Consider the following 21,840-nt stretch of genomic DNA (forward strand, 5'->3'; position numbering starts at 1 on the left):
AATATTCTGGGCACTTTACAGAGATGATATTAAACCCTGAGGCAAAGGATCATCTCCATTTCACAGATAAAGAAGCACAGCTTAGGTAACTTGCTCTGGGTCACATAGTTATTAAGCAAGGGAGCTAGGATTTGAACTGAGGAATTCTGCTCTTGTACCTTATTCTCCTAACCTCTCTGCCATACTTGCCTCTCCCTCACTAAACATAAATTCATAAAAATCTAAAAAACAACAAACAGGTGAATTTGTAGTTTGGGCCAATATGGGCTAATGGAGTAGATGGAGCAAGATTTTTTATTTTTATTTTTTTTACCCCCAGCCAATAATGGGCAGATATAAACACATAGCTGGTGTGGGTGTGTTGAGGGCAGTAGTGCTCACTGTGTTCTCCTCAGCCTGCCACTATTTGCCACCTGAACTCTGCAGTGTCTTTGTTAAAAGAAAATAGCACTGAGATTTACCTCATGCTCCAGATGGTCTGTATATGTCAATGGGTTGAGCCTGTCTTCCTCACCTTCTTTTTCTGACACTCTCCCCTCATTCCACTGGAATCTGGATATTCCATTTTAATTGTGTTTTTATTGCTTTACATAAGATAAAGCTTTTATAATGAAGAAAAATATTGAAAAGCCTCTTCCTCTTAAAAGCCTCTGTGACTCACCAAATACACACAAACCACAGCTGAATAAAGCCATGATTAAAGTCTATGTAGAATAAATCTCTCAATGAATAGAGTTTTGCTTTTTGTTACCACGAGTCATCCAAGCCCCTTGATGTATGTTGGGCCCTCTTGCTCATAGACCTCAGTCCTATCATCACTTTCCCCAGCCATGAATCTTATCCTGTGTGATTGCTCAATGGGAAGAAGTCTTGTCTGACAGGAGGCTGAGGGAAGGCTTCCTGGAACATGTGTAGAAAAATCAGGAAAATGACCCAAGTGAAAGGTAAGCACAGAAGAAGAAAATCAGCAGCAAACTGATAGCTTTCCCAGCTGGAATCCCTGCCTGTGCTGAATCCAGAGGCTGCTGGAAAAACTGAGCAAGACTGATTTAGGGGGAGTTTTGCCCAGATTTTGGTCTTCTGGCTATTGCTCTGTGTAGAATCATGTTGTAAAATAAAAGTAAAAAAAAAAAAAAAAGCAAAAAAACAAAGAACGAAAACTTCAGTCTCTGAAACAACATATTTTCCAGAGATAAATTTATATTTACCACCAGTGCATATCTGTGCATATCTGTGGCACGAGATACCTAAATGTAAACCAAAGAACTTCACTGGGTGATCTGAATATGTGATTTCTTGTATACACAGGCAACATTTACTTTGATTTTATTGCTTAGAGCAACTATTAATTAAGAGAACTTGCTGGCCATCTGTTCTGATAAACTTCTGGTGGTTTGAATTCTTTGCAATATTTTTTCTAGCTAAACTTCTCTTATGACAATCATAAGCCTCATTTTTATTGTGTTCATGATCTTTTGCCCAAAATAGTGATATTTTTATTTAATGGATAAAAGAGAGATTGTGATTACAGCAACAACTGTTATGGGCTGAGAAAGGAGCCAACTTAAGAAAGAAGGAATATAACTGGTTGTTATTTTTAAAGGACATTCTTCAAATATGACAAACTGTAAATAAACTGTATATTGCCCTTTGAGGGTAAGAGCCTGAGGTGGAAACTCCACACATGGCCATCAGGAGGCCTGGTTTGGGGTTTTCAAATGCTTCAAATGACTCCTGACATGGTTTGACTACGGAATTCATCTACTTAAAGATGAAGGAAGACAAACTCTGAAACTGATGGGAGCTACTTGTTTTACACATTGAACTGTGACATTTTTCATTTTTACAACCATTGCTGATGTAAGTGTTATGTAAACTGTCCTGGGTGCAGTAAAAACAGCCCCTCTGGGAAGCCTTAGGACAGTCCCAGATGTCTGACACCGAGGAGGAGGACTCTATCTTTTGCTATCAAGAAGAAGAAGAAACTGAGGATAAGAGAAGAGAGGATGCTTGCTCAGATTTATTTCAAGAAGGAAAAACTCCGCCTCAGGTCTCCATTGCAGTGCTTTGCTTGCCACCATGTCTTTTTTCTACGAATGGGACCAAGGCTGGTGCTGTGTGGCAGGTGCCTTGCTCTTTCTGCCTCTCTGTCAAATATACCTTCAAGGCCTGACACACACCCTCTCCTTCCTACCCGCGTCTCCACCTCCAGCTTCCTTTTGGGATAGGTTCCTACCTTCTTAGGACTTGGTTGTCATCCACACCACGTTTTCCCCAGTATGATGTTAGTCAGATGGGCCTCTTTCTGACTTCTCCTTACCAAAGGCAGAGGTTGGATTCCCATTGGTGGAGCTCAAGCCAGGACTGCTCTGTCTAAGGCCAGTTGGCCTGAGAACCAAAGAAATGAGCCTTGTCAGAGTTCCTAAGCAAGAACAGATTGAGACCACTGGGGAGCCATGTGTGGTGTAGGACCTCGCTGTTCAAAGTGCGGTCCCCAGAGCAGCACTGTGTATGTCACCTGGGGGTTTGTTAGACATGCAGGATCTTAGTCCCCCATCCATCACCTACTGAATCAGACCTGATTCACGTGAACCTGAAAGTTTGAGAAACACTTCCATAGAGAACTCAAGGCAGGATTAGGGTTAGGGGTGCACGGCCAGCTGAGAGTTTGGAACTCAGTAGGTTTGAGACAGGAGTGGGAGCAAGTCCTCAATAAGTAGGTGGAGGCCAAGGTGTATGTGGGGGTGGGCCGGGTGATTGCTGCCTACACCAGAGGGAGTTGGGGGCTACCTGTATGTGCTGTGGATATGTGGTCTCTGGGTATATCCAGACTGAAAGTTGAAAGTAACACCCAATCCTCTATTCAATCTCCAACTGGGATGTAAGGGCCCGGAGGACAGGGGCCCCATCTTACTCCTCTGTCTACTCTGGGCTTAGCATGGCACCTTGCATATCACAGATGTGCAGTCAGTGTCTGCTGAACTGAATAAGGTCCCTTTGGCCTTACCTGTCCATCACACAGCTTGGGGTGATTATAGTGGAGTCACCATTGATTCTATACTTCCCGCCGAGTCTCCTGGTGACATAATGACATTTTGATATTTTCTTCAGGAAAAAAGCATACTGCTGGATTACATAGGGTTCAGCATCACAACCCTTGAGAGTCCAAGCAATACTCTAAAAGACCCAGGCCTCTGCCTCGGTGACAACTCATCAATGTGCCATTTCTGCAAAAAGGAAAATGGACCTGCTGTTTCTTGCTGTTATTTTCTGAAAAGTCAGTGCCCAGATGCCAAGCCTAGAACCTTGCTGTGCACTCAGGAAACCATTATTGCCAGCCTCTACAGACCCTCAGGAATGAGCTCTGCTTGCAACAGCCTTCTCCTGGCAAGAGTTAATACTAAGGTGCAGCTGAAGGAATGTGAAGACTGGAAAGCCAGCTCGGGGGATTGCTATTGCAATCAGAAGACGGCCCAAGTCAGAGTTCCAAAGCCCTTTGAAGGTATGCCAGCTAAGACACATGTTTCCAATTATCATATGCAATCTCGAGACAGTGTGCAAGTTGCACTTTCATTATGTCAAAGTGAAAGGAACGGTGGGGGCGAGATAAAGGGGGAGAGGCTGCTAAGCTGGAGACTGCACTTAGCTGTGGCACCAAACGTTAGCCAAGGCGCCTGGCTGGCCTCTCCAACCCAAGTCTCCCCCTGGAGCCAGGGGTGCACGGTACCTACTCTGAGAGCCTTTTTTTTCTTCTTGCTTTGGGGATCAAGGAAACCCAGCTGATACGGCTAGAGGAGGCCCCATCTTCAGGAAGATATTTGACCAGCTCTTTGGTGTTTGGTCTTAACAGAGACAAGATTTTGTGAAAACCATATGGGGACTTTAACTGCGTTTTCCTACAGGGTTTCACAGGATTATTCTCTGAATTTTTCTAAGGTCTGGAATTGCAGGAGAAGCTAACTCCTCTGCCAGTTGTAGCTCAGAACGAAGTGAAAGAATAGACAGAGACTCTCACTTCTATTAGTGATCTCTCTCCCATTGAGGCTGGGCAGCCTCTTGGTTGGATTTTACCCTGTTCTTAATTCTGGAGTAAGTCTCAGCATAGGACAATAATTTCACTCAACTTATTTTCCACGCGCAGTTTGAAGTTGTTTCCGCCAGGAAGTCTTTCCTGGCTTACTCTTTCCATTGGGCTACTTCTTATTACAGTAGTCATCATTTAGAATGCTTATTGGATGGATTTGTATGTTACACTGTGTTTTTAAGTCAGTGTGTGGGTGCATGTGAGTGTAGAACGAGCACTTCCTGGCTGCTTCTCAGCTTCCAGGGATTATTCACACATACACACACACATATGCATACACACTATCCTTGTGTGTGTACGTTTGTATATTGTGTCTATATCTGTGCATATATGTGTATATAGCTGTGTGTACTGTGTATTTACATATGTTTCAATATACAGTGATTTATTATGTACCAAACATTGAATCAAATGCCTTACAATACAATGAAGTAGGTTCTCTTATTATCACCTACATTTTACATATAAGAAAACTGCAGTGCAGAGAGAGAAGTAATTTGTCCAGTGTCACTCAGCCAAGCCATGGGTGAGGCCAGGCTTTATCCCTGATGGTCTGATCTTGCTCTTGACACCAGCCTCTGAAAACTACCCAGATGCCTCACATGCCTCAGGGAGGACCCTGTTTTCAACTAAGACCATTAACGCATGTATGGCTGACACAAGGTACGTGCAGGGGATAGGAGGAGACAGGGTGGGGATGCTGGGGATAGAGAAAAAGATGGAAACTTCCCTTCCTTAAGACATTGATTGCCTGCCACATGCAAGAGTGGGTCCAGGTGCTGAAGAAACACAGATGTGCTGCATCCTTGACTTTAAGGAGCAGCCCTGGGTTGGAGGGATTCTCTGCAGGCTGCTGTGGTAGAGGGAAGATTTGCACAACTTACTCTTGGCCCTGGGCCCCCCGAGCCATCTTCACACACCCAGGTGAACTTTGGGAAGGTCAGAGCTTTTCAGTTGCAAACCCAAGTGAATTAGAGCAAAACAGATCCCACGTGCTTGACACGTGGAAACTTTCAAAGCCAATGGTTTATAAACTTGCCAAGGGCTGGGGGAGTAAACACATCCCAGAGAACAGTGGAGCACTTCTCTGGCATTGATACACATAAGCAGAAAGCACAGCCTTCCCCGCCGCTTGCCTTAAGATAGTCTTCAGTCTTAGAACCCAGAGGCTTGCTCAGAGCTAATCCACATAAAGTGCTTAGTGTGGTGCCTGGCACATACCAAGCTCTTAATAAATGCTAAGGTCACTATTAGCATTGCTTGTCACAGAATAAACCTAGGATACATCTATAAAACTGTCCATAAGCTTCCTTGCCTTGTGGAAAGTTGTTCCACTCTATTCTAACATGCTTTTAGGGGTTCTCAGCTAATCTACTTTTCAAAACGAAAATGTATTATACACTTCGTAAGTGTTAGCTAGTTTTGTATATTTATATATATTATTCCATTAAATTATCTCTCAGCCCTCTGAGAAAAGCACTATTATCATCCATATTTCACAGGTGAAGAAATCATCAGAGTTTCTATATGTCAATTGTCAGAGATGTTAAGCAACTTGCTTAAGGTTACACAGCCTTAGCAGAAATACTTGTTTGAATCCAAAGCCTACCACTATGCTGGGATCACTAGAATCCAGGTGGCCTACCTGAACTCGGATTCAGGCATCTGAAGCTGAATAGCTGCTGTTCTTGCTTTTACCCTCCTGGTAAAAGCAGGCTATGCCTTATCTATCTATCTATCTATCTATCTATCTATCTATCTATCTATCATCTATAATGGCCTGGCTATGCCACATCTATATTCCATGATGTCCACTGACCAGAGGGTTTCCCTTCTCCAGTCCATACATGTGCCAATAAACAAATATTCAGTGAGCACCAACATGGCTGCTTCTCTCCTATAATCAACACAGGAATTGTTAAGTTTGGAATAAATTACTTTGCCTAACACTTGTATAGGACTTGACTGTTTGCTTTCAAATACTTGGTTTTGCTTCTTGCTCACAACTCTGGGATATAGGAATGATTATTTTCATTTCACAGCTGCAAGAACTGAGCTCAAAGAGGAACTGTTGCTTGCCAAAGTTTCACAGATAGAAATGGGGGAGCTGGGGCCAGAACCCAGCTCTGCTGACACCAAGCCCAGAGTTTGTACCATGACACTGGCCTGCTCCCTCGGCACTGGGTTTGGCTGGTGACCTCGACTCTGAGCACCCGTTGCCTCCCACTGTTCCGTTCAGGCCTGTGCAAGAAAGACTCCCAGGCCCCTGGGTTCTCCATAGCCCACACTTCCACTCGGTTCCGCTTCTCTTGCCCAGCTGCCTCTCCTCCAAGGAGCAGACACGAGACCCGGGTGCCCTTTTGTCCTCTACTCTAGCTCTGGGCGGATCCTCCTCCCATGATGTGGATGATGCTGAGGAGAAAGTGGTAAGGCTTTTAGGAGGAACACTGCTGTTTCACGGAAATGAAAATAGCTGCTGCGTTGTTGCTGAAACTCTGTCCCCATGGTGGGCTTTCTATTAGCAGGGAAGGGGGTCAGGCTGGGGAGGCTGGCGCTCTGGTTGGGGGAGGGCGTCAGAGGGACGACTGAGTGTACCCCAGAGCCAGGCACCCCGCGGTCTCCCAGGCCGGGGCCTGAGCCTTGCTAGCAGGGCGGACAGCCAGGGCGGGTGCTAGTTTTCTTGAGCATGGTGGAGGATGCCTTCCACCAAAGGAAGCTGCCGAGGGGAGACGGATCTGCTCTCACCTTTTGGGCTTTTGGGGAACCCAGGCAGAAAAATCTCAGTGAGGCACGGGAAGGAAACTTTTGCAAAATGTGCCGCTGCCGCTCCTCAGCAGAGGATAGTGGGCGGTTTGAAGCTGTTTTCTCCAAGTGTTCAAGTGGCTGGGGCCCTGGCGACCCGGGTCAGCCTCTCTGGGACAGCCCGGGTGGGTCTGAAAGCCTGAGCTCCCCCGCGTGTGGGAGCAGAGTCCAAGCTGCGGAAACCACCGGGCGCTGGGTTGTTTTTGGAAGGCTCCGACACTGATCAGCCAAACTGATATCCCTTATATTGTGTGAAAACATTGGCTCCCAGGCTGGGACTCCAGTGTTTCCGCCTAGAGCAGATTTTGCCTTTGGGTAGGTGGTGGTGTTCCTGGGGTGAGGGGCCCTCCTCTTACCGGACACCCAGGAGAGCAACCTACATGAAAGTGAGGGCCTCAGCCTCCGGGCTCCCTCAGAGGGTTCTCCCTCTTGGCGGCCCAGGGGAGCCAAAGACATTTTTTAGATGTCCCAATGTCTTACAGTGCTGCGGGCAGCACTCCAGGACCCTCTTTGTTGGTGTAGCTGCTCACAAGCCCACCTTCCTGATGGGGAGCTTCCTGAAGGCCTCCCTCTCCACTCCTCTCTCCCCACATCCCAGGTCCAAAGTCCAGTTCTAAGACAAAGAGAGGCACCCAGAAATTGTTTGTAGGGGCACCTAGGATAGGCGAGGCCACTGGCATTGGACCCCAGTAAAAAGTCACAGACATAGATCACTGGGAGGGCTCCCTCCGGAGCCCTGTATCTCACCGAGAATCTCAGCACAGAATGTTCTAGCTGGTGTTTCTTGAACATAAATCTTTATTCCAACTGCAGTAGCTGTGACAGAAAAAAACAGGGCACATTTCATCATGCTTCGACCCTAATCAAATGGTTCTCATGCCAAAGCTCCCTACGGTTCTAATTTGCCCTATTTGGATGGGGTTGGGGGTGGGGCAGGACAGCGAGAGTTACAGAGGGAATGAATAAGACCATTTGCTCTTTTCTCGGATGGACAATTTGGGCCTGTTCTCTTGAAAACCAGTGTAGGCATTTCATCCTCGGGGGGAGACAGGACGGCTAGGAGGGGAAAATGTCTGTCTTACTACAACTGCTCTGTCTGGGGCAAAACTGTGGCTTCAGGGAAAATACAAAATGAAAGTTGCCGGGGAAGGGGGTTGTGTGAGGCTAGGTGGAGCGAACCCTGGAGTCCCTCTGTGACCTTCACTCCTGTCTAAGATGCTCCGGATGGAATCAGTGTTGATGAACACATTCACAAAGCCCCACGAGAACCACCCAGGTTGCTAACTTTCCTGGAGGCTGGAGAGTGCTGGTAAAGATGAGAGATCACACCTTCCTCCTCCTGCTGCTCTGTCCTCCCCTCCCCTTCCTCACACCCCTCTCTGGCCTTCTCTTTGTCCTGCTTGTTTCATTTCCCCTGTTGGGGAGAAGCAGAAAGCCGTTGTTCCCTGCCGGCCCACCTGTCCTCCACATCTCCGGGTTTATTTGGTTCTCACTCCATTTACTTAGTCTTTCTGTCCCACCCACTTCTCTGCAGGTCTCACGGCCCCAGTCACCTTTGGTCACTTATGGAAATCATCCAATTAAGAATCAAAAAGTTTTCAGAAGTTCTTTCCCATCTCTGGCTTCCTTGGCTGTGGGCCAATGCTGGGGCCCCTGGAAGTTGCTACTGCAGCTGTTAGTAGGTTGTAAGAGTGTCAGAGGCACTAATGTTTTCTTGGGGTAATGAAGTCTTTCTGCAGGAGGCTGCTGAGGGATAAACCGAGGAGTGGCCATGAGTACTAAGGCCAGCTGAACATGAAACCAGATCTACTTTGACAGGCCTCATGAGATTACTCTGTTACAACTCTTCCAGACGGCACATCTTCCCCTACAAATGAGCAGCGCACAGATCTTTGGTGCAAGCCTCGTCCTATCTATCGAGTGCCCCCAGAACTGAGACTGTGCCTCTGAGGCCAGGGCAGCCCCGTGCCCAGTGGTGATCTGCCTCCTGATGAGGCTCCACTAACTTCCCCAAGGGAGGAGACCAGAGCCCATGCTTCCAGGCGGTGGGCAGGTAATCCAATGATTAGGTAGCTTTGGCTCTGGAATGTAGAACAAAATTGCAATCCAGCAGGCTTCCTTTGCTAATCATGCCTGACTTATTCTAATATCTGAAACCAGTTAGCCTTTCCTGAAGTTGCAGCACTGGCTGGGGGTGGGGTAAGGGTTACAGGTGGGCCTTAGAAGGAGCCAGGGAGTACTTTGGACAATTCGGACAATTCCCCCTGCATCTTCCTGAGACTTGCAGATGATTTTACTGGGAAAAATAACCAGTGTCAGCACACAGGATGCTTCCAAAAATTTAATAAATAATGATTCTTTAAAACTGTATAAACTATAAATTACCATGCAGTCCTTATAATTTAAAATAATTTACAGGTTGAGGTAGGGAGGGGCCCAGGAGAGTGTGGAAGGGGCAGGGGAGGGAGCGTGTCGGCAGGTCAGGCTCTTCTCACAGCCTTCCTGCTGAGCACACACACACAGGCCGTGTCGATCCGGATAAATCGCCAGGCAGCCTGCTTGCCATCCATGGTCAGCGCCTTGACAAAGGTGTGAGTCGTGGTACAATATGAGTTCCAATGCTTTGAGTCAATGCCCCGGCACCCGCTGTCAACGGGATTTGGGTCCCGGCACTTGGTCTCAAAAAAGTACTGTTTGAATACACTGTTGTTAATGTTCACCTCTCCCAACACCATCACCTCCTTGCCCTTGATGTCTGTGGCGGTGGTCTTATCCCCAACCCACACGCTGACACTGTCACACACCGAGAACTCGCCCCTGTGGAAGATGGGGTGGGACGATGACCGCTTGCTCCTGTGAGTCCTGTTGAAGGGGGCAGCACCACCGACCTCAAAGTCCAGATCCTGAGTGTCTGCAGCTTCAGGTGGGGGCTGAGTGCTAAACAGCACACGGGGTGAACGGAGTCGCCGCTTTTTAAACAGCCTGGGGTCCACAGTAATGTTGCGGGTCTGCCCTGCCACTCGTGCAGCTATCGCCACTGCCGGGGCGCTGCGGACTCTGCGAAGGGCCGTGTCAAGGGAATGCTGAAGTTTAGTCCAGTGGGCTTGGGGGATGGTGTGTCCTGCAGGGACATTGCTCTCTGAGTGTGGTTCTGCCTGTATGCCGATCAGAAAAGCTGTGATCAGAGTGTAGAACAACATGGACATTACGCTATGCACCTGGAATGAAAAAGAAATGAGGGTGACTCCATGGAGTACTAAATGCAGTCAAAAGGCAGTTTCTGGGTCCCTCAGAGTTGACCTCCCACGGGGATCACAAAGAGATTTCATTCAAACTGGGGCATTTCTGAGAGGGAAAGGGTGTGCTAGCAATGGTTACACCGGGACAACAGGCATAAGCCGGGCTGACTCAGGCAGTATGGATGTGTGGTCTCCCCATCCAGGCTTCTCCAGGAAGGGACAGAGCCCCTGGAATTTTGCCCAGTAGTTCAGTATGAGCTTGGAAATATCAAACAGAATCCTTTGAGTTCTCTGACACTTAAGGAGGCTGAGGGAGGTGGTAAGTGTCCATGTGTGTACCAGGGAGGCCGGTGGGGAGAGTTTGACACCTCTCCCTGGCACTTGTGCCTTGATGTGATGGTGCTGTCCTGCTCAGCAGTTCTGAATCCTCTGGGAAGGCACTGGGGAGATCTGCTGGGGACATGTCTTGAAGCCTCAGCACTGGGTACCCCCTTTCAGACAGTGCACTGGGTCAGCTCTAAGATCTGGTGACTCGGAGCCCTTGTTATGAATTCACAAAGCATCATGTTTGGCAAAAACCTTGTGGCTCTGGGACCAACTTAGTCCAGGCACCTCTTCAGACACTACTCCACATATATAACTGTGGACCACATAATAGTTCCTCTTTGTGTAATGTTTTTAAAATGTTTTCACTTCTATCTTCTCATGAGTCTGTGAGTTCGATTAGGATTTATCATATTTATTTCACATATAAGGAAACTGATTCACAGAAAATGAACTAACACTAAAGCATTGAAGTCATAAATGAAAACTGAACCAGAAATAGAATCCAAAGTCGACCCCTTACTAAGCCAGTCTGTCCTTCCATCCACCCTTCCTTCTTTTCTCCCTGCCTTTCTCTTTCACTCTTAAACATGTCTTTTCTTTTTATTATTTGTTCTTATGTGACTATAGATCAAATGGTATGGATCTATCTGTCCCCAAGAGGACTCTGTACTGCACTGCAGTTACCCCACAAATAATCCCCCCACTTGGTCAAGTAGTTGTAGAATTAGTTCTCCTAGAGGGCCTCTCACTGGCCTCTGTGGCTCTCCTGTGCATACTTGTAGATGTGTAGCAAACATCAGCTCCTCTGTAAAGCTTCCATAGATCTTCTTGGTTGGATTAGAAATATCTCCTGTAAGAGTGTTCTGCAAACTTCCAATTCTATCCTTTCTCCCATCTCTCCTTCCCACTCTCATGGATCATTCTACTTCCTTTCCACACAGATACCACCTAGTCCTCGAAGCCTTTTCAGACCACTCTAACCAAAAATGATATCTTTCCATTCTGCACTTCAGAATAGCATAATTGTATGTGCATATGTGTGTGTGTGTGTGTGTGTGTGTGTGTGTGTGTGTTCTCTTCTACTAAATCAGTGCAATGACAAGAATTCTGCATTGGGTCTGGGGGTTAGAAAACCTTGTTTGGATTCCTACTCCACTACTTGTTAGCAGAAGAAACCCATTTAATTTCCCAGAGCCTTAGTGTTCTCATTGATCGGAGGTGGGCAAGAAACACTATTTCCCAGAGTCATTGTTAGGATGAAGTAGGTTCTCACAAAATTTGTGTAAATTATGAGTTATTTCCGTCTTCTTGTGTCAAGGACTTTGTCTTTTGTGTTTTCTACTGCTGGGTTTACCTCTCTCAGACCTCCTTCAAAGCCATTTTTATTGTCTCACCGTGACTGTGAGGTACTGGAGGGTGGAGCTGTGTCTCATCCACTTGTGTATCTGGGCACTCCATCCCTTGTATTCCACAACAGTTTGTGCATAACCCTATCACCTCTCCTAGGGTTGTGGGTAATCATTGACTTGTCTGTCTCCCTGAGAGTGCTTTGGAAGCTGCACATTTTGCATTTCAATATTTCCAGGGCCAGTTGCCGTGTCTGGCATGTAGTAGGTACTCAAAAATTAAGGAGAATGAATGAAAGAATGAATGGGAGTGGCAAGAGAAGCTCACCATCTGCCTTCTTGCCATCACAGTGCGTGGTTTCTTTTGGCCTTTGTGCATATGGCTACACACTGCTTTTCTAATCTGTTTTAAGGCAACGCATTCTTCTCCTCCATACTGTGCTTTTATTCAGCTGGAAATAGACAGCTCTTTGGTGAGATATCAAGAAGGAAATCACCAAATTCTTTTCTCTTTGGTTTCTTTGAAGAATGCTTCTGTTTGCTCCAATTCTCCAGCTGACCATGCAAAGGAGGCAATGGCATATCTGGGGTTTTGACCATTACCAGATCTGTTGGCTAATGGTCTTGCAGATAAATGTCTGGACAACTCTTAGAGGACTGAATATTCAGTTGGCAGCAAATCTAAACCCTTTACTTTTGCTCCTTTTCATGTTTCATTTCTTTGTTCTTCTCGGTACATAATATCTCTTATTAGATAGATTAAAGGAGAAGAAAGAAAACTGAAATTCATCCCCTTATATCCAAATTAGTAACACTTGTTAGAATTTTGAGGGGAAAATGAAAATAACTAAATAAAAAGGTTTCGATGGACATAAGGGACATACTTCTCCCTATTCCCCATTACCCGAAGTTCCCACTTCATTCATGGTCTCCCCTTTGGTGGGCTCATCCTCTTCTAAGGAGCCCATTGAAATTTCTGTGCAATCGACTCCCATACCTGGATCTCTAATCAACTAGTCTTTTGAAGCTAGTTCTGCCTTCCAGCTTCTTGAAGGCAATTCTCCATAGATACTAGCATTTTAAATGCAAGACATCTAAAATGAAAATCTCCATACTCATAATCCTAATTAGGACCATCTTCTCCCCATCTTCCTTCTCTGCATACAACAGCAACAGACCCATTTTGGATCATTTGATTATTAGTTTCACAGCTACCATCTCTTTTGATCCTCTCTCCTCATCTCCCTAAACACGCTTCTTCACAGTTTCCTTTTTCTGTTACTGGAACCATCATTCATTCATCCATTAGCTCTATACCTCTGCTTATCCCTCTGCTTTTTCATCCCTGACCTCCATCCAGCCTTTTTGGTTTTGTTTTGGTAGCATTCTCTCGAAACTGTATTTTCCCTTCCATTCTCATCTCTGGGCCCCTAGTTCAGGTCATGGGAACAGTTCCCCACCTGACGTCCTGTACCCTCATCTCTCTTCTTCCAATGCCTTCTATCCCTGGCTGCCCCATTTAGCTTCTTAAAATCTGCTCTGATTCATATCACCCTGCTCAAAGGAACTGGTGCCAAGTCCCTTGTCTATAAGTCAGTAGGGACTGCTCTGCCTGGCAATGGGATCCTGCCTCCTTCTACTCCCCTCACATAGTTTGCATTCCGGGCGCACAAAACTCCTGGGGGCAGTTCCTGCTTGGGCTTCCCCACCACTGCCCTTTTTCAGACTCTTCCCTTCCAGGTATGCTCCCCTACCCTCCTAGGGCCTTTTCTGCTCTCCACCTCTGCTGGTGGAATCCTCCTGTTGTCCTTCAACAACTTCAATGCTGCCTCCCCTGGGGAGTTTTTTCTAATTCCAAGACAAACTACCTTCTCTCTCTCTCTCTGTCTCTTTTTTGTTTTGTTTTGTTTTGTTTTTGAGATGGAGTCTCACTCTGTTGCCCAGGCTGAAGTGCACTGGTTCGATCTCGGCTAGCTGCAGCCTCCGCCTCCCAGGTTCAAACAAGTCTCCTGCCTCAGCCTCCTGAGTAGCTGGGACTACAGGCACACGCCGCCACACCTGGCTAATTTTTGTATTTTTTTGTAGAGGCGGGGTTTCACCATGTTGGCCAGGATAGTCTTGATCTCTGACCTCGTGATCTGCCCCCCTCGGCCTCCCAAAGGGTCGGGATTACTGGCGTGAGCCACCATGCCTGGCTCCTTCTCTATCTCTTAAAGCCTTCCCTTTATATTCTCTTAGGGCAGTTGTATTCTCTTATCCTCCCTTCTAGAGGACAAACTCCCTGTAGGCAGCAAAGTGTCCTACTCATCTTTGTTGCCTCCAGGTGACCTAGAACTCCCAGGTAACTCCACCTCTAAGAACCTGTGAGTACCTAGACAAGTCTCCTGCCTCCAGTGTTCCTTAATTCTCCATCTGTGTGATGATGTTTAAGGTATCTTCCAACTAGTATATTCTTTCATTTTAGGCACTTATGAAGTTTTCTACTCTGCCTTGCATCTGCTGGTTTGACTGAACTGACTTCACAAAGTTCCTAAACTCTAACACTACCTTTCCACTCACAGTCAAGATACCAAATGGTATCACATTTAATCACAATGGAGATTTGTATCACAGGCAGATTGTTTCATTAAGACTTGAATATGTCTCAAATATATCTCTCATTTAGATTTTAGGTTTAAAGTTTTAAAAATATATATATTTAATTCACTCATGAGAGTGTGTTCCGATAAACTTTTAAGTTTTTAAACAAAAACTCTCTTTTAAAAAATGATCAGTAGATAAAAGAAAAATTGAGTGCATTCTCTATTCTAGTGATATAATGCACCGTTTAGAAAAGAACATTCTTTTTATTTTTGATGTGAACCAGAGGAGAAGTTTTATTTATTTATTTTTTTAAAACACCCTTTGAAGCCTTTCTCCTGAACAGATGACAGCCTTCTGTGTGGCTTTACTAAGCAGAGCTCTGCAAGCTGAATGATCAGATGGGGAGAATGCAATTAGGGGCTCACATGAATGAACATGTTCTATTTAATGTGAGAATGGTCTTTAATTGTCTTCCTCCTACCTAGAATGGAAGATCCATGACTAAGAGTGGGGTGGCCCATCGGGATGCCTTTACAACCAGCCACTGATGGGGTGCCCCGCTCTCTTGCCCTCTTCTGAACCAGCGGTACATTCTGTGGATTTCCAGTGGTTCACACACTCCAGTAATAGGATACATTTCTTGCACTAGGTGAATGATCTTCAAAGATTCTGGCCTCACCTAAATGGGTGATGAAGCTGCTGGACAGAGCTAAGCAACTGGCCCAAATATTTGTGGTTAGGAGGGCTGACGGCACTGGGAGGCTTGGCAACCGTGCCTGGGGAGATGTGTTGTAGAAGGGAGTGAGAGAATTCCTGCCTTGGAGAGAGCCATGCCAAGAGCTGCGAGCGATTCTCGGGCTAGAGATGGTATACGTGAACCCGGGTCACTAACAGTTGGCGAGAGATGAAATTCTTGTGGCCAAGGAAATCCAGCCTCCTCCTCCTCCATCTCATTCGCCACATTCCGAGAGTGGGTCAAGGGTCGTTTCTTGTTTTACGCTTGACCTTCACTCTAAATGTTAACTGGCTGCTGTCTTCAGTTGTAAAGGCTTGAATGCTCTTGGGGGTCGGGGTGAGAGGAATTCTGTGACTTCTCATTTCCCCAGCAAGGTACTTCAGAGGTGTCCTGGGCTGGGCTGAACAGAGAGAGGCATCGACAGAGTAAAATCCAGAGCCTCCGTTAGTATCTCCCAGACAGGATTTATTGGGAGGAGGCATGGCTTGGAAGGTACATCAGAGATTCAAGTCCAGAGGCTCTCAAACTTCAGGGCATCAGAATCACCTGCAGCGTTTGTTACACTACAGACTGCTGTGCCCCATCTCCAGAACGCTCGATTCTATAGCTCTGGTAGGAGGACACTAAGAATCTACATTTCTAATAAGTTTCCAGATGATGCTGATGCAGTTGGTCTGGGGACCACATTTTGAGAGCCACAAGTCTAGCCTAATTCTTTAACTTTGTAGAAGACGAAAATGAGCCTTGGAGAGGCTAAGTGACTTGGGCTTTTGCAGCCAGTGAGTGGCAGGGCCAGTCTGTGGACACCTGACTTGAGCTCAGCCTTGCTATCTTTTAGAGGAGAGAGGCCTGAAGCCATATGCACACTGTAACTGATAGGTGCTGGGGTGAGTTTACTCATCCCCCAACATCGAAATGAAAATTCCATTCAACAGATTATAAGTTTTACCTTCCTGATGCCACAAATCCAGATATTAGGGAATATTTAGATATTGAATTGTTTCATATCTGCTTTGTTGGATTTCTGGGCACCATATAGACTTTATCCAAAAGCTCTTAAAATGCCCATGATAGAAATATGCAACCAGAAAGCACTAGCAGGTACCGGCACCTGTGGGGTCACTGGGTTCTTGGAGGGCAGGTGTGCTGGATACATGAATGGGAACCAAATCAACTGATCTGAATTCTTAGAGACATACCTTGACATGAATGAGCTGAGATAGTAATAATTATTATTTATTGGGTATAATTTTCTAATTAACCATTACACAAACCTGGGAGGTTGGCCATATCATTCCTGTTTTAACAATGAGAAGCCAGAGATGTAGTAAGATTAAGTAATTGCATCACAGGTACACGCCAAACAGAAATGGAACTCAGAGCCAGACCTCCTGTGTACAGATCTGGAACTCTTCCACACCCCTCCACTCCACTAGCCAAGGGCACAAAGAGTGGCTGTGAACCTTCCATTTCACAAGCTCCCTGCTCAGTCGGACCAGAGAGTTGTGTGGAGGGTCTGATTGACACTGGCTATTCGAGGTCCTGTGTTTGGTGACTTTAGACCCTTGATGCAGCTCAGACTCCTGATATGTCCCTGGGGGCCATGGGGCCAACCTAAGGGCACAAAAGATTTCCTCTCCTGGGCTAGGCAGGCTGCGTTTGCTGCATCACTGAGAGCTTCTCCAGGCCCTTGCTGCTCAGCAGTTCAATCTGACTTGCCCTCTCAGGTTCTGTCACTTGGGACCCGTGCTTCTGGCAGCTGCAGAGGCAGGACCTTGGCAAGCCAAGGCCCCTTAGGCACTTACCTCAGTGTGGCCAGGATAGAAAGCTGCTCCCTTGGTAAAACTGTTATTGGGTCCGGACGCTGAGCTGAGCTTGGGTCCAGCATGCCATCCAGCCCCTTGGACTGCACGACCACTGACCAAAACTCTGTGGAGGGGGAGAGCTGGCATTAGACTGGTACCTCACCACATTCCCTGTGCCCTACACAGTGGGGAGGCATGTGCCAATAGGACAAATTCCATTTCCTTGAGTTCTGGGATTTTACCAGCATCAGGGCCCAGGAAGGAGCTAGAATTTGGCTACCAAAATTTACCGGGGCCTGGCCTCTCATGGTCCTGTAGTGGCACTTGCCTCTCACTCTTGCGCCATACCTTTTCGTTTCAGCCTGGACACCATCCATGGCTGATCTTGCACCTAGTGCAGGTGTTTCTAGACACATGCCAAAGTCTTGCCCCAGCAGATCCCTAATCTGGAATCAAAATGGAAATTGTTCAGTACCTGACACATGCAGACGTAGTAGATCCAACTCTGAACCAGCCTAAAATACATTATACAGATGCAAAATCTCTGACAATCCAGGGCAAGTTGGTGCTTTGATAAAAATGCAGATGAGTAATGGTGACGAATAAGACAGACTGACCATTTGAGAGAGAGCATGGAGCTCTCACAGAATCAGACAGGAATCTCAGAGTACCACAATGAAAAGCAGGTTTTAGAATTGGAAGCTATGGAGCTGATACAATTTTAAAAAATCAATTTTAGGCTGTAATTTCTAAAAACAATGTAAGCTTTCTATTCTCCTCTCCCCTCTATTACCTAATCTATGTAGGCGCTTCATTCATTCACAATATTTTCTGGGCACCGACTATGTGCCAAGCACTGTTTTTGGTGTCGAGCAGCAGTAAATAAGACAAACAAGGCCTCTGCTCTCAGGGGGCTTACAGTCTTGTGTAAATAAGCAAGATATCTCCAGATTCGTTATATGCCATGAAGGCAATTACAGGGTCTGATGATAGAGGGAAACTGCAGGAGGTATCGAGGGGCCACTGTAGACGGGACCTTCAGCGAGGAGTCCTCTGAGGAGACGGCCTTCAAGCTGAGACCTGGAGGACGAGAAGGAATGAGGGAGAGAACATTCCAGGCAGCAGAAACAAGTGCAAAGGCCCTGAGATAGAAACAAGACAAAGGTTCTGAGCATGAAGGAATGAGACCTAGAAAACGAGCTGGAGAGCCAGAAAGAGCCAGGTCTACAGAGACACAGCACGGAGTTATGGTTTTATCCTCAGGACATTAGGAAGGGAGTGGAGGGCTTTGAACAGGAGGGTGATATTTATGGGTAAATGAATGAATGTCTATGACAGAATTTGTTGTAGGGTGGAGAAGCCCTCCCAATAAAGTTCTAGAATGACATCTTAACCTTCCTGTCCATATTCTCTTTTCAACTCCAAAAAACTCCCCTCCCTGTGGTATCTTTGTCCAGCGTGGATCCCCACCACATACCTTCATCCAACTCCGTCTCAGCTTGTGCTATGAAAGCGAATGTCAGAGAAGCCACCACGGCTCCCCAAACTCCAACCACGAAGAGGAGCTGGAGAACAGGGGAGGTAGCAAGGGCCTCTGAAGTGGTCTTCAAGCCACTAGAAATCATGAAATTAAGCCCTGGGATGTCTCCATTCTTCTTCCTTTCCCATCCTGCTCAAAATAGTCTTCTTGCCCCAGAAAGAACCAGAAAAATCTTTCAATACTCAATTGGGGTTGAAGGCTAGTGATGAAAATGCATACTCAGACACTCTTTAAAAGGTTACATTCTGTGACAAAGAACATTTTCATGCTCTCCCAGAGTTGGACCTAGCATGGGAGAGGGAGAATGGCATGTCCCCAGGGTAAGAGGTGGACATTATCTGGTCCCATTAGTCATGGGAAGACGGTTTCATCTAGTCCATAAACCCTTCATCTGGGTGTTTGGCTAAACCTGAAAAGTTGCAGGCTGGAACCCATACACCTGCATTCTGATTCAGTTCACTCTGAGCTTTCTCCTCTATAGGATGAGAAGCTGGCACAGATAAGAGCTAAGGTCCCCTTTGGCTCTGATCATCTGAGATTCCATGACTTTGAATGTTTTCCAGGCTGCATTGCTACTAGATGCTTAAGTAGTGCTTTCTCTCACCCCAAAATTGGGATTCATTTATTTCATTGATTAAACACTTAAACTTGCAGGTCCTGTGCTGGCCACTGTGTTAGGTGTCAGGCGCTAGGGATACAAAGAAGAATAAGACATAATACTTAACTTCCTAGAGCAAGTAATCTAGAGATAGGAAAAGGCACGCATATAAACAAACATTTAAAGTACAGTGAGGTAAGTATGATGTATATGTGACATGATATGGAAACATAGTGGAAGGAGAAATTGGTTTTATCTGGCCAGACTGGTTAGAGACATATTCATAGAGGAGATAACATCTGAGCAGGGTTCTTAAGGATGAATAAGAGCTCATTAGGGAAGAAGGGAAGGAAAGGTCCCAGAGTTCAAGAACTGGGCGGAGGTCCACCATGGCACTGCAAGAGTAGGGGAGAGGAGAGGAGTATAGAATGGGCCTTACACATCAGAAGGTGCTAAGAGACTTGCAGTACCCTTCTGGGGCCTGCCTACTGAACTTCTTCCTATAGGACACAAAAAGCCTCCGCTTTTAATCAGTAGAGCAACCAGAGAAGGAATAGTGACTTTCTCTGGAAATATTCTGGATATTCTACTACAAGCTAGGATGGCCTCCAATCTGGATGACTAGAAGAAGAGGGACGTTTGGTTTAAATAAAAAATTCCACAATTCCTAGGAAGATCTGCATTCTTAGGGTATCTACTGTAAGCCAACCACAATAGATTCCCTGGCCCTGTATCTGCAATTTCTGGACCAAGTCACCTTGGTGCATGCCAGGGTCAGGGTCTCCTGCCAATCTCATCTGGATATCTGATTGCTATATTTGGAATTGTGTCCAGCATTTCCTATGCCTTTGGCCTTGTCTTATTCTGTGTTGATATAAGCAGTTTATTACTGCAGAGAGAAATTCTCTGTCCACAATAATGAAACTCTAAAATATTTTTGTAGATATTGTTGTCATTGTTTTTAGTCTCATGCTAATGAAGGTTGAGGCTCTAAAATTAAATCCAATTTAAATATTACAAATTTCTAATGCAAGGCATTGGGACAAACAACCCAAATGCATATCTATTTTTAAAACCCTGTCTGTTTTCATAGAGTAATCACTTAAACAGAAATCAGCTCTCACACTTTTGATAAATGCATGGAAATAAATCTCAGCTCATTTCAGGATCATATTCTATTCCTTCTTACAGGGCACAAAGGAATCCTAATAAAGTCTGGTGTACCTCTTCTAGAGCTTGTCCTGTCCTGGGTTTTATGCTTTGAAGCAGTGGTTCTCAAAGTGTGGTTCCATAGTAGTATTGTAGTAATATCTTAGAACACGTTAGAAATGCGAATTCTTGGGTTTTACCACAAACCTACTGAATCAGAAACTCTGGGAATGAAACACAGCAATCTGTGGTTTAACCAACCCTGCAGGTGATTCTGATAGTCACATAAGTTTAAGAACCATTGCTTTAGGGCTTCCACCTTGTTCCTCCTCATGGGGTAAAGGATCCAGTGCAAAGACGAAGCACCAACCCAGAGCCAGTCCACTCTGTAGACCACTGCTTGAATGTAACTTTCCATATAACAGTCAAAGGTATGTTGTGGGCTTCTTCCCTCTTCTGGACCATACTCCTAGGACTTATCTCAGAACCCAATGTCCAACCAACCCTGAGCCTGGTAGAGCTAGGGGAGAGAGGGCTCTTCTTAAGACCCCTGAGGTTAATCGATAATATTTTGGTCAATTTCAGTCATGAAACTTAGATTAATGGCAAACTGTCCAAAATCCAATCAATATATAGTTTAAGGAAACTGTGCCTCTGCTGATCGTTTGTCAGGGACTAATGGGCCTTAGCCGCAGCTATTGAAACCCGATAACTGTCAATCTCCATCCCCTTAATCCTTCCACACTCAGATTTTGTGGGACATTCTATCTATCTCACTGGCTCCCCGTTTCTACTGTCCCTGAATCCTCTATAGCAGTGGTTCTCAACTTTGTCTGTAGTTTGGAATCTCCTGGGCAGCTTTTTGCACTCCTGCTGCCTGTGTCTCACCTTCAGAGATTCTGGTTTCATTGACCTGGAGTGCTGCCTGGGCCTCGGGAATTTGTAAAGCTCCCTAAGTGATCCCAATATAAAGCCAGGGCTGGGAACCCCTGCTGCATAGGATGAATGGGAAGTTTGGAATTGTTTTTGATAAGCTAGTAATTGTGAGACATTATCAAGAAATTAATATATCTCAGAAAACATAAAGTTCAGGTGTGGTCACATTATAAGCCACAAGAAGGTCTGAGAATATAGTTGACAAACTCTCCGGGGAATGTTGCCCCCGTCTCTCCTGCCTGACCAATGCCCAGTTGTCTAGATATAACTGACATTTGTGAATTGGAAGCTTTTTGTTTGTTTTACTCCTTTCATGCCACTTAAAATCTTCTCTGGTGATGCCTATTATTGACCATTATTAAGGCCATTACCAAGCACATCAAATCATGTCAAAATGGCCAAAGTTGATTTTTTCCCCCCAAAAGAGCTCTCAGTCAGCAAACTTCATGGTTGTATTCCATACTAGAAAAGATTTCAGATTCCTTTTCCCATTGTGGACAGACTCCAAGTAGGGACTAACAGAGAGAGGGGAGGATTAAGGGGAATAGTTACAGCCTATAGCAATCGCACCAACAATCATTCTTATACCCTCAACAACATGTCCTTCATCTAAGACATTCCTAGTGAGTATCCCTACTCACCGAGCTCTCCTGGGCGGAAACTAGGAGAAAGGGGGCTGCAGTCGCCTTGACATC

The 21,840-nt window shown here is 45.8% G+C and overlaps 1 protein-coding gene across 4 annotated transcripts in view; it reads right to left on the reverse strand.

The window, feature by feature from the left end:
* Window positions 1–9,214: 9,214 nt before the first annotated feature.
* Window positions 9,215–21,840, reverse strand: part of NGF (nerve growth factor) — a 1,213,865-nt gene continuing 1,201,239 nt past the window's right edge. For all 4 annotated transcript variants that reach the window (XM_050748412.1, XM_050748402.1, XM_050748392.1 and 1 more), the window contains exons 3-4: window positions 16,923–17,046; window positions 9,215–10,104 (exon numbers count right to left, since the gene is read on the reverse strand). In XM_050748412.1, coding sequence (XP_050604369.1) covers window positions 9,367–10,092 — 726 coding nt within the window. In that variant the 5' untranslated portion in view covers window positions 10,093–10,104; window positions 16,923–17,046 and the 3' untranslated portion in view covers window positions 9,215–9,366. The remainder of the gene's footprint in view (window positions 10,105–16,922; window positions 17,047–21,840) is intronic.

Source organism: Macaca thibetana, chromosome 1 (genome assembly GCF_024542745.1).
Source record: "Macaca thibetana thibetana isolate TM-01 chromosome 1, ASM2454274v1, whole genome shotgun sequence".
Classification (NCBI taxonomy): Eukaryota; Metazoa; Chordata; class Mammalia; order Primates; family Cercopithecidae; genus Macaca; species Macaca thibetana.